Here is a 13,359-nt window from a genome sequence, read left to right as displayed (position 1 = left end):
GAGGGAGGGAGGAAGGAAGGAAGGAAGGAAGGGAGGGAGGGAGGAAGGAAGGAGGGAAGGAAGGAATTTCAACATGGTTTGGTTTGGTTTGTTTGGTTTTTCCTCACTGACCTGCCTTCAGTGTTCTTACTGTGATCAGTCGCTGTTGTTATTAGTAATCATAAAGGCCGCATTGAGCATATCTGCATTGTCCAATTCAGGTGACTCTACTCACCCTCTAGGCCTTTAGTTGGCTCTACCTGTTTCTCAGAGAAGCAGACTAACACCCAGCACATGTCACAGAACCAGCCATGAGCTGAGCTCCAAACCCAGCCCAGGCTTTGAGATCCGAGACTTCTGCAGAACCTGGGAGTGTTGATGTTACTTTCACTTGTGCTAGTCAGAAAAACATCCACCTGCGGGGCTCATTTCTCACCAGCCATTCTGAGGTTGACCCAGCAGCCCAGGGCCAGGGGCAGGGGCAGGGGCAGTTCAGGAAGGAATCAAGTGCATGTGCCGGTATCACAGTTGTTCTTTTGTTTGTGCAGCATGTGGAGAGACCCTGCAAGACACAACAGGAAATTTTTCAGCACCTGGTTTCCCAAATGGCTACCCTTCTTACTCCCACTGTGTCTGGAGGGTCTCAGTCACTCCTGGAGAGAAGGTAGGTGGGCACATTAACTGCTCAGACTTGATCATTGCATGGGGTATGCACAGATGGAGACCCTGACAATACAAAATTAAATAACAATAATGAGTGATTTTTGTAAAGGTAAATGGGAACCTCTCTGGGAAATTCCTAATTTCTGTGCCTCTCAATCAGTCTCATCCATATAAATAGAGGCCTGGTATGCACTAAATGAGCATGTAAGTTATGAATCATGTGAACCATTTGTAAGGTAGAGTGAACACCATCCGCCTACTTTGATATGTGTACCAGGTCCTGGAGGGCAGGTCCAACTTAGAATTTATTGACACCTTGAGAGCACTGCTCTTCCAGGTGGCCTGCCTTTCCCCAGCCTCCATATCCCTATCTGGGACTCTAGGAGGGCCTGGGTTGACACCCAACCCACACTCCTGAACATTCACTCCTATCTTGCAAGCAGATGTTGCTTGCCTGTCCTCCAGCAGAGGTAGGCTGGCCAGATTGGATCCAGGGTAGAGACTTGTGTGTGCTCTTCAAGTGGGCTCAGAGTTATTTGGAGTTATTGGTCCCTTGAGCGAAGTCCAAGGGCCAGGGAAGCTCTGTATCACCATGCTCTTTGGCCTTGAAGATTCAATGGTGCTCTAGAACAGCTTGGGCCAGGATGTCTTAGTCCTGATGCAGGGGTGGCACATTCTCAACCCCAATTCAAAATGTATGCTCATATACATTCTGTGCATGAGGCTCTGACATTGAGAATATTGCCGAACTTTATCACAAGATGGAGAACTTAGAATGGGGAATCTGGGCTTTGTACTCCTACATTGATCTTTTTGCTATGTGTATCTGCAACTCCAAGTGTTCTCAAGCTGTGTCAAATGATATGCAGCTATCGTTAAGAAACTGTCTTTCGCTTGGGTCTAGGCAAGACCAGAGCTCTTTACAATCATACCTTTGCAGCATATCTCAGTGTCTACTGGTGTGTTTCTCCATCTTCTAATGCTTAAACTCACTAAGGACAGAGATTGTTCCCCCTCAGCCCCAGCACCCCACATGGTCCATGGCACAGCACAGTGACCCAATGAGCATTTCTGAATGGAGATGTGGATGTAAGAAGGTCAAGTGATACACAGCAGGTGCTGTAGTCACTGTAGTCACAGGTGTTTCTAGTTGATAACTTAAAAACTGTGTCCATCTAAGTGTCATTAAGCCCAGTGTGGTAACTAGAGGGAAATGGCTTGGAACAATTGTGAGCTTTTTCTGAGGACTCGGTTCTATCTTCAGTGTGGAAGCACAGATCATTGGATTTAATCCTCACACTGGTCTCATGTGCAGACCATACTGCTGCCATACTCATTTAGTAGCAAGAAAACAGACTTGCTAGGGGCTACGAAAGTTCATTGCAGAGTTGGGACTTGAACCTAAGCAATTGAGAACCTAATGGCTTGAATAGATCATGATCTTACATTACTGCACAGAGGGGAGCAGCTAGTAGATAGATGTTTGCTTATAATTTTCACATACACATCTGCATGTACACATACACACACACACACACACACACACACACACACACACACTTTCTTACTCCATTTCTTTGGCTGTAAGCATTTAAGACAGTGTGGTTTTTGATTTAAGACTTCAGACCTTTTGCCTTGCGTGGATGTGATAACCTTGTTCCTGCTGAAGGTGTTAACGGGAGGAAGGGAGGGAGGAAGGAGGAGAAAGAAGAACAGGGTCTGGTTATCCCCCAGTTGTTGACTGTGTAATATGTTTGAACCATGTAAGTGTCACCAAGTTTAAATGATTAGTGCTCAGTGGGGGCAGGGAGAATATACATTATTGAGATTTCTGCACCAATTATTCCAATTTCTGCTTCACCCGGCCTTCCCCCAAGCTATTTGTAATTAGCAAACTTGATTGATTTAAGTATCACCTCTCATTCATCACACATCTATGGTCTTTATGGTTCATGAACACACTTAAATTAATTAGCATGAATAATTATCTCTCTCATTCAGATCATGAATGTGTTACTAAGGAAGTTGTATTAACATTTCTTTTCTGTAATTTAAAAAAAGCAAAGACTAAAGAATTACCATCTGGGGAAAATTGAAGGAAAGGGTGACATTGCCCCCCAAAAAGAAATGTACTCATTATCTGACTTATGAAATGGTAACCCCTCTGTACAATACCTTAATAATAATTAAATTTTTATATTAAAGAAGTTATCATGCAACCAACTTAGAAATATCACTGAGCTTGGTCACCAGATTATAGGATCATGAGGGTTGCAGAAGAAACCAAGGTACGGCCCCATCTTTAAGAGACTTACTATAAGCCAGCTATTCGCCTGTGATCTCAGCATTAGGGAAGCTGAGATAGGAAGGATCATGAGTTCGAGGCCAGCCTGAACTACATAGCAAGACCCTATCACAAAAAACAAAAGCAACACAAAGAGACTTCCCATTTGGTGTGGTCTTGGCCTTCCCTCCCCTGGAATCTGATTTAATGGAAGGATAGGTATTTGTGTGGTACCAGCTTTTGTTCTAAAGCTTCCAGGGTGATTCTTTTACAAGTAGAGTTGTAAACACTAGTCCAGCTGGAAGGGGGGTGACATCACATGAGCACAACCACTCCTCCTTCTCTAGGGGAGCTGTCCGCAGTCTCTGGTACTCACTGACCATTTCTAGGAGATCACAGGCTTTTGTGGAAGAAGCTACTTGACATGGACCTGGCTACTGGGTGGGATAGGCTCAAAGGAAGGAATAGGTACTCTAGAGACCATTCCAGACAGGCAGCTATGAGGAGTAGTTGGTTAATTATGGTACACTATTTGCACACTCAACAAGGCCTAGTGTTTAAAGTGAGCATGTATGAAGTGCCTACTTTGTGCCAGGCATAGCCTCTTGCATTCTGTGTACATTCTCATGCTGTTCTCAACTCAGTGAATGTTATGCACATTATTTTACAGAGGAGGAGAGGTCCAAGAAGTCAAGCATTCCACTAAGATTTCAGAGCTAGTAAGAGATGGAACTGAGAAACAAATCCAGATATGCCTGACTCTAAAGACACCTGCTCAGAATCTCTACAAGAGACAGTGCGGGGAGGGGGGGTTGCTCCAAAGTGTTGAATATGCAATGTGTCCATTGGGCAGTCAGAGGACTCAAGACGAGGGGCACTTAGACAGGCCTAAGGACATAGACACCTAGGAAGGTGTATCAGGTAACATTGCCAAACAAGGGACAGAGGCTTGTCCTGGAGGCTCTGGGAGAAACAGAACATTTAACTTCTGAGATGGGCACAGAGCCACAGAGGACAGCATGGTGTGTATGTGGGGGCGGTGGGGGGGGAAGCAGTAATTGGTGAACATGTGCTTCAAGATACAGAAGACTGACCCAGAACCCCTGGTGTGCAGGACAGATGGGCACATCATCTCACTGTAGTGATCAGGAAGGGGGCCTGCGTGGGGGTGGAGCACTAACACCTTAAAGGGCAAAGAGCCATGGGTGTGGGTGTTGGACAGGTATGGGGAAGTCAACTACAGGATAAAGGGAGGGATAAAGCCAAAGATGGGCACCTCAGGGATGGGGGCAGAAGGTCTCCTTTGGCCAGGTAGACAGAATGAAAAATGTTAGATCTTGAGGTGTCCTTGCAGTTAGCAAAGGAGTAAAGTAAACAAGAATCAGCCAAGGAGAGAAACAGACAGACAGATAGAGATAGAGAGCAGGCCAGTGGTGGCAGCCAGGAAGGACAGGTTGAGAGCAGAGGGGTCCAGGAGCCAGGGGACAAAGAACCACCCCTCAGACCTGTAGAATTCTTTAGGACCTTTAATTTGAAGCTCCTCCACTTGGAGGGTTTGCTTCAAGCCAGAGGATCCCTGAAGCTGTTTGAGTATAAAAGTAGTCCGTTGGGGCTGGGAATGTGGCCTAGTGATAGAGTGCCTGCCTAGCATGCATGAAGCCCTGGGTTTGATTCCTCAGTACCACATACACAGAAAAAGCCGAAGTGGCGCTGTGGCTCAAGTGGTAGAGTGCTAGCCTTGAAGCTCAGGGATAGTGTACAAGCCCAGAGTTCAAGCCCCAGGACTGGCAAAAAAAGAAAATAAAAAAGAAGTGGTCAGTGGAGATGAGCTTCTGGAGACTGAGGAATTGCTGAGACAAAGCCCCTGGAGTTGGAAAGGAGTTGGATGAGAGGTGGGATGGCGCTAGAAAGCAGAAATGATGGAGCCGGGGCATGCTGAGCCCAGGCAGAATGGGGCATGAGGGGCAAGGGGAAACCCTGACTCAGCCCCGGGCCATCTGCCAAGTAAGCTCCAGGCTGGAGTGCGGTAGAAAACGAAGGCCAGCTCATGCCTGCAGCACCTGTGTGTTGACTCCCAGCCTGTAGGCCCATGTAGCCTCTTCTATTGATGCTCACTATTTAGCCACAGAGGCAACCACACTGAAGTTGTCCCAGACAGTGGAACTCCATCTCCCTGGCCTTGGCTTTCTCTTTGGTCCTTCTGACCTTCATTTAGACACACACAGTGGCTTGCACTGGGTGCCTAGCTTAGCTCTCCCACAATTCATGTCACTCTCTAGCCCTGCTTCCGGGACCATGGAGTTCCTAATTCCCTAGGTTAAATGTTACCTCTTCTGAGAAGTTTATTTATGCAAGATTATCAGACAGAATTTCTCTCTCTCTTCTCAGGACTGCCAAGAGGCTCTTCCTGTGGCCCCACCCCACTCCTACCCTCTCTTTTCGGCATTTACTCTGTGGTCTCCTCATTGGCTTATCTCATTTGCCTTTTCCTTTTTTGCTGACCTTTCTTAAAAACCAGGACTCTGTCTGACTGATCTTCCTAGATTGCTCCAAATAGACTGGCACCCAGTAGTTGCTCAAAGTAATACAGAAGGAAAGAAGGAAGGGAAGGGAGGGAGGTGAGGGGGAGAGAAAGAAAGGAGGCAGGGAGGGGGGGGGTGAGGGAAGCTAGCTAGCTAGCGGTAGGAAGGCTATTAGACATATCACACATCAGAAGAGTGGTCATGGCTGAGGGGATATTGATGCACTCAGACTAACCCCAGACCCTCTGGAATGATTGATGATGTTATAAGATCTTCTCGTATCTCTGAACCTTGTTGACCCTTTCCCTCCGTCCAGATCCCCAGTCTCAACACGCGTTGGCCTGTCTTTTTTAATGCATCTCGCTTTCTGTAAACTACCTAGTGACTTCAAAAACTTGAATGATTTCCCCAGACAGAACGAAAGGACCCATCTCCTTCTGTTTACTCCCTATCCCGCCCAAGGTTTATTATTTAATGTCATGAGGTTTCCTGTGTGTGTATTTTGAGAAGACGCTCCTACCGAGGGGCCAAGGGCTCTGTATGCTAAGGGGTAACGTGAGAATGCAAGGTGGTGTTCTCAGAGTTCCTCGGGCTTTGCTGCCCAAACTCATTTGATGGTAACTTTTTTCTTTTTTTTTTTTAAGATTATCCTAAACTTCACATCCATGGATTTGTTCAAGAGCCGCCTGTGCTGGTATGATTACGTGGAGGTCCGGGATGGTTACTGGAGAAAAGCCCCCCTGTTGGGTGAGTGGACTGGAGGCAGACTTCAGAGAGCACAGTAGCCTGTCCTCTGGGTGCTGTGGGGGGGGGGGGGGAGGATGTGGTTACTGTCTGGAAGGGCCCATCCTGACCGTAGACACAGGAAGCCCTCCAGAGCCCTTGTCATGTAAAACTCTGTACACTCCATTTGGCCACACATGTTAAAAGCTTTTAAAACTGTGAATACCCTTTGACCCAGCAACTCCACTGCTTGGAATTTATCCTAGGGAACTAATTAAAGACGTGTGCAAAGCTCTAGCTACAGGGATGTGCACCGAAGCAGGGAAAATTGAAAGCAATTTAAATGTTCGACAGTAGGAGTTAGCTGAATAAATGATGACACATCTCGCCAATGGAAAACTTGCCAGCCATTAACAAGAAAGTTTCAGGTGACTACGTACTGATTCAGAAAGGTGTTTATAGTACATTGTGACACACAGAAAAGCATGTTACCCATACAACTGGCGATGGCATTATTTAAAACATGCATATGCGTGTATACATACATAGTATAAGAATTGCAAACTTAGGTGCTCTAGGAGGTGTGAATGAATAACAAGGGATTAGTCTCATAAAATTAGGAGTGGTGGGGAGTGTGACAAAATGACTATGAAATGTCCTGTCAAGAATCATTCAAATCAAAATTATTTAAGGCATGTGCTGGCTGAATCAAATGAAAGAAGCCATTTTGCAATCTATGTCTATCAAGTAAAATTATGAGTGTGAATAGCACAGTTATTTTAGGATAGTGTTTAATTTTTTGTATTCTGGTCTTGGTTTTTTATGTTTTCTATGATGGGCATGTTTGATTCCTGTGAGATGGACAAGGCATGAACTCATTTCTGAAGAAATAGCTTGGACCTTTAAGGAAAGGGGAATGGCAAGGTGGCATAAAGAGAAAGGTTCACAACAAGAGTACTCTCTCATGGTGGTCAGGGCAGATGAACACAGCCTACAGACCAGTGGCTTTGTGTCTTGAAAACAGGCATTCTAGTACTGTCAATGGAACAGAAAAGAAAAGCACACTGCCAAGAGAGAGATGGGAGATTCTTGGCTAAAGATAGATTGTCCTCAATGTTGAAGCTCCTATAGGGTAGGTGCCTGGCTGGATGATTCTAAGGTTTTGGTGGGCCCTTGACCTGATATATCCTCACATGAGCAGAAAAGCCCCACTTACTGCACTGTGGATGACTGGCCTGAATGAGTGGTTAGTGGGGCACTTACTGAAGATGGTGACAGAAAAGCAAAGAAGGAATCCAGGTGCTGGTGGTTCATGCCTATAATCCTAGCTACTCAGGAGGCTGAGTTCTGAAGATTGCAGTTCCAAGCCAGACTAGACAGGAAAGTCTGTAAGACTTTTATCTCCATTTAATAACTAGAAAACTGGAAGTAGTGCTGTGGCTCAAAGTGGTAGAGTGCTAACCTGGAACAAAAGAGCTCAGGGATAGTACCCAGGCCCTGTGTTCAAACCTCATGACTGACAAAAAAAGAAAAGAGGGGGCCAAGTTGTAGACTTCACTGCTAGATAGAGCCCTAGTGTCATATTGGATCCTGGCAAACAAGAATGAGATAGGTTGAAAGAGACTGGAACTGAAGGTCTGGCTGGAGTGGATATGAAGGGCCTGGTGTATATAAAGCATCTCCATGGGTAAGGGGTCCCCACTGGGTCAACTGCCATTGGGAATAGCATACAAGCACCTGTGCCAAGAGGTACCAACAAGAATTTGCCTCCACAGGAGCCCCAGAGCACAGGGGAGAAATCAGGACAGGCTCTGCATGGGGGCACCAGGTTGCCAGCATTAGGAAGGATCTGTCAGTTAATTAGCAGTCCAGGTAGACAAGCTGAGAAAGTGGCCATAGGCCAGGCACATACAAGAATGTGCACTGAAGGAACTGTGGGTTGTGCACAGGACAAAGGGTGTCTGTATTTCCTGCCTACTATGAGCAGCTATGGGGGTCCTAGCTGCTAGAACAGGGCTCAGTTACAAGGGTATGCATGGCTTGCAGGGGTGTGCACAATTTACCAGAGTATAGCAGTAATGGGGTATGGCAAAATGACAGGACTGAAGCAGTGGTTCCCAAACTATGGAGCATCGATATGACCTGGGAAGATTTCTATGAACATAGATTCCTGGGAGACTTACTGAACTAGAACCTCCACAAGTTGGTTGGTTTGTGTATGCACCCATGTCTAAAACGGATGCACTGCCAGGATGCTACTGCAATGGTTGCCAAGGAAAGGAAGCATGTAGGTGAACCGTTTTATGTTTTGATTTGCATGCATCTCCATCGTTGGAGTCTTTTACAAGCTCTTTTTTTTTTTTTTACAAAAGCAGTGTAGGAAGAACTTCATGAGAACATGAAATCACAATCCCCTCAACCTGGCCAACACCTTTCCAGTCACCGAATCCCTTCACAAGAGAGGTGCCCAAGTGGGTGCTAACTGTCCAAAGCTGTGCAGCCCACTAATAGCTGAGATCAGACCAGAATCCAGATGTTCTGGTAATGCTGACTCTGAGCAGGATTTTCTTTTAGGACTGCCAGATAAAATACACTATGTGTTGTTTATCTAACATTCAAAGTTAACTGGGCTTCCTGAATTTTTCTTTGCTAAACCTGGCCAGTCCCATGCACCTTAGGAAGGGGATAGGCTCAGAGACTCAAGAGGAGGAAGTTCTCTGTTCTGGAAGTTCCCTAGGGAGGGTCCAGGCACATTCTTGAGGGTGGGCACAGGCTGGTTTCTCGGTCTTCCCTTGGCTTGCTCTTGAGGCAGGGATTTTTTCTCACTGCAAATCCTGGTATGTGCATTAATGGGACAGGACCTTACAGTCATGATGGTTTGAGGATTTTGTTTGTTTGTTTGGGGGAGGCTCATATTTTATCCACTTCTGCAGTATATGTGTGTGTGTGTGTGTGTGTGTGCGCACGTGCATGCACACGCACATGCGAGCATGGTGTTGCAGCCAAGGCATGGCTTATTGCCCACAACTGCCATTCTTCATTTGCAAGAACTCCTCTTCCCCCCTCCCACTCTCTCCCACTCTCTCCTTCTCTCTCTCTCTCTCTCTCCTTTGCCAACTATTTGGCCTGCTCTGATGTTTCCAAATGCAGTTGTTAGTGAACTTTTGTGTTTGGAACAAGTGCATTGTGTCAGCCAAGCTGGTCCCTGGGAGGGGTCAGTGCCATGAAATCTGTTGGGAGGAGGCAGGTCAATGCCCCTTTGGCAGGAGGCAGAACGGATTAGGGTGGATTGTGAAAGTATGCATCTTGCTCTGAAAAACCATGCATCCAATTTTTTTTTCCCAGGGCACTGTGTGAAAATCCAGGCATAATGCGCGTATAACTTTTTATGAATGAAGCCTTTATGACTCCCCACGGAGCCACTTTTAGTGCCCTCATCTGCATTTCCTCTTCTTGATATCCTTATTAAACTCTTCCTCCTCCTCCCCCTCCTCCACCACCTGGTCCTCCTCCTCTAAACCCAAGAACCAGGATTCAGTTTAGGAACTGGATACCTTGTCTCTGTTTCAGTGTTTCTCCAGCCTGTTTAGTTTCCTTGGAAGGAGGCCTCTCAGGACCCAGGTAGAGTGATTTCCAGGGAAAATTAAATGGATTGAGAAATATTTCACAGCTGCTTAAAGATCTCAACTCAGTTTTTCAATGTCAGGGGCCATTTAGGAGATTGTGCCTTTATGGAGAAGTCAGTGGCTATATAGAGAACCTGTAGTCTTAAACACTGTCCTAGAAATTGACACCCCCCCTATTTCTGTTAAAGGAATTACTCTAAACAATGTACTTTTTGTATGCAGAACTGTCGAGAGTTCTGTGGCACCACAATGTGCACAAAAGCCCTTTTTCCCCTTTCCTTCAGATGGGGAGAGAAACTCAGGAAGGCCAGGCCAACCCAACTTGTCACCATATTGCATGCCCCAGTGCTAGGCCAGCTTCCCAAACTAACAAAAATGAGAGAGTAAGGCCAATAGTGAGGCTTGCAGTACACAGCTGAGGTTGGCATTGTATAAACTGGCTTCCCAGTTTGAAACTATGATCTTCATTCTTACGTGTCTGTTTCCTAAGTGGGAAATGGACGTGACACTTACATTTCCAGGGAAAAATTTGGTGGAACCAACTATGTACGGTGCTCAGAACTGCACCCAAATTCTTTTTGGTGGTGGCGGTGGTGGTGATAAGAAGGTGATAGTAGAAGTCTAGATCTCCAACTGCCATGGCTCATATTCTGCGTCCACCTCCAGCTCTGAGGTAAATTCCCTCATCTGCACTTTTCTCATCTGTGAAATGTGATCAATAACAATACCTAATCCAAGGACTAGTGGTATGTTAGACTCCTACTGCTATGACAAAATACCTGAGAGAAATCAACGCAAAGGAAGTAAAGGTTTGCTTTGGCCTCACAGTTTCAGAGACTTCAGTCCATGACCCCTTGGCCTGGTTTGCTCTTAGGTAGGTGGCAAGGTGGTGGTACATCATGGTAAAGACAAGGTGCTCACCTGATGATGGCCAGGAAGCAAAGAGGGAGAGGGACCAGGGACAAGAAACCCTTCAAGGGCACACCCCCAGTGACCTACTTCCTCAAACTCTTCACCATAGTGGATATAAGAAAAGCCCCTCTGTTATCCATCCTGTCTGTGGCTAGTGTGAGACTCTAGCCTAAGCACTCCATACTCAGTCTCTCATCCATCCTTACTTGTTTTGGCTTGAGTCTCAAATGCTCATGGTTGGTCTCGAGTGCAGCAGTATTCAGCAGTGACTGGATCTTGTGAGTTCTCACCTCACCCATGGACAATCCACTGATGGATACACAGGTTAATGGGAGGTGATAGAAACTACAGGAGGAGGTGTCTAGTTTGAGATACTCCCTAAGCAGTAAAATATTCCTGCATGTAATTCCTGTCTCAGAGAACTGAGCAAGGGTGGTCTCTCCTTGGAGCAGGTATGTATGTCTGTGTATGTGTGTGGGTGTGGGTGTGAAAGAGAGACAGACAGATAGAGACAGAGAGAGAGAGTGGGTCATCTCATCCCTTAGATCCTTAAGAAATAAGATGGGGATGTCCCTCTCCCTTTTGGAAGTAGTACTCAGGGGCTGTGACAGCTGGGGCTTTAAAAGGGAAAACTTGAACTTGAAACTTGGGCTAGGCTAAGAAGAAATTCTAGCTTTGGTCTGAAGTTTTCTAACTGCCATTGAATGTACTCTCTCTCTCTCTCTCTCTCTCTCTCTCTCTCTCTCTCTCTCTCTCTCTCTCTCTCTCTCTCTCCCTCTCCCTCCCCCGAGCTCAGTCTCTCTCCATGCTAGTAATCAATGATTCCTCAGTCAGTCAGTCTCCAGAATCTAATGAACATCAATTGGCTACACCAGGGAACAATTACCGACAATATATGGGCTTCTAGTGAGTCCTTCCTTACCTAAGTCTTGGCAGCAATTTCATCTCATCTCACTGAATATTAAATCGCCAAAGCCACATGGTCACAGGTAGCCAAAATCAGGAGGATGCCAAGGAGGCTAGTAGTAGTCCCCTCTCACCCTTCTCCCCAATGAATATGCTTCAGAGTGGGCCACCAGGAGGTGCGCATTGTGACCTTTACTCCTTCCAACCTTATCAATCCCCATTTTTCTTAGAAGGATAAAGCAGATTTATAGCTACAAGTGACTTTTATCCAGCACGTCACAGGACATTGAAAATAAAAGTACCCATGAAATGTTAGGGCTATGGCCAAATGCCTTTGTACCAGAAACCTACATGTTGCTGCTGTCAATTGCCTGAGGAACAGAACTCTTCATGTCTGTTTCATGGCTGAGTGTCTTGACAAATTATATATACATATCTGTTCACACCTTCTCTCAGGAAGAGCTGGGAAATCAAGAATCTCTTTGCCCTTCCAGGATCTACCTAGGGGCTGGGGATAGCTTTATGCGTCTCCCAGGGGCTGAAACTGCCGTGGAGTCCCCCTGTTCCATCCACAGCCCAAGGTGGATGGAGTACAGGTCCTAGAAGGGGCCCATGTGTCCTCTCGAAGCCTCTCTCCTAGTGCCCTCCATCCTGTGGCCTGGGACCCTTTCATAGATCACAGGGATGGGGAGATGCATTCTTCTTTTTTTTCCCTGAGGCAAGGAGAGCAGAGTGTTCAATGCTCCAAAAGGAAGGCCATAGTGCCATAAGGCATGCTAGCTCAGAGCACCATCCTGCTCTACTTGCGAGCTGCCCTGATTAAGGTGCCATGAGGAGCAGGCCCCCAGAGAGGCTGTACCTGGGTATTTTGATGGACTGACATGTGGAGTTTGTCTGAATGAGGCATACGAATGTGTGACTCTCCCTCCCATTCTCAGGAGGTGTGGTCCCAGGGAGGGTCTGCCAAGCGTATCGGAAGAACCAGACCTTGCTCTCCAGTGGCAGCGAGCACCTCTTGCTGTCCACAGGCATCCTGACCGTGTCTTTCCCCTTTCCAGGGAGGTTTTGTGGCGATAAGATCCCGGAGCCCCTCATCTCCTCGGACAGCCGGCTCTGGGTGGAATTTCGCAGCAGCAGCAGCATCCTGGGCAAGGGCTTCTTTGCAGTATATGAAGGTTTGTTCATGATAGCGCACTGTGCCAGCAGCTGCAGCTGATTTGCCTCTGTCCTTCCTGTGCAGCTCTCTGTCCTTCTTCCCCCAAGGCGTGAATACAGCTTGGCAGACCCTCGAGGGTCAGCCCACCACTAGAGGGGGAAAGCTTAGAATTACAGGTCGCTCCTCCACACTTGGAAGGCTGAAGCCAGCAGTACCCACGTCGAACTTCTCTCTACCTGTCACCAGCCTGCTGAACCTTGCTTCTGGTCCAGCTGGAAAGCTGAAATAGAGCCTGTGCAAATGCCAGTGAGCTCTGAATAGCTGTGTGAGCCTAAGCAAAGACCTTGACCTCTCAGGGCTGCTATCTGTTTCATTAGCGAAAGAAATTCTTCTCTGAATGGCCCCAAACCCCTAAAAAAATGGGACACTGGTAGAAAATGACTAAAGGCCCTTTTTGGCCCAAGCCATTGTAATTTTGGAGAGGCCAAAATTTTGTTTTTATAAAAGATCTAACAGTGTGCACATCCGTACATGCACATGCTGTGTGTGTATGTGTGGGGAAGGTACCTGTCTGTCTGTGTGTAGCAC

At 46.7% G+C, this 13,359-nt stretch overlaps 1 protein-coding gene across 1 annotated transcript in view; it reads left to right on the top strand.

The window, feature by feature from the left end:
- The window catches only part of Tll2 (tolloid-like 2), a 107,394-nt gene that overhangs the window by 76,653 nt on the left and 17,382 nt on the right, over positions 1-13,359 (top strand). Inside the window, exons 9-11 of the mRNA XM_013017559.1 lie at positions 508-643; positions 6,093-6,195; positions 12,674-12,790. Of these exons, the coding sequence (XP_012873013.1) occupies positions 508-643; positions 6,093-6,195; positions 12,674-12,790 (356 nt within the window). The remainder of the gene's footprint in view (positions 1-507; positions 644-6,092; positions 6,196-12,673; positions 12,791-13,359) is intronic.

This window comes from Dipodomys ordii, unplaced genomic scaffold (genome assembly GCF_000151885.1).
Source record: "Dipodomys ordii isolate 6190 unplaced genomic scaffold, Dord_2.0 Scaffold36, whole genome shotgun sequence".
Classification (NCBI taxonomy): Eukaryota; Metazoa; Chordata; class Mammalia; order Rodentia; family Heteromyidae; genus Dipodomys; species Dipodomys ordii.
Note: the sequence above shows the minus strand (reverse complement) of the source record. Positions and strands in the feature narration are given on the sequence as shown.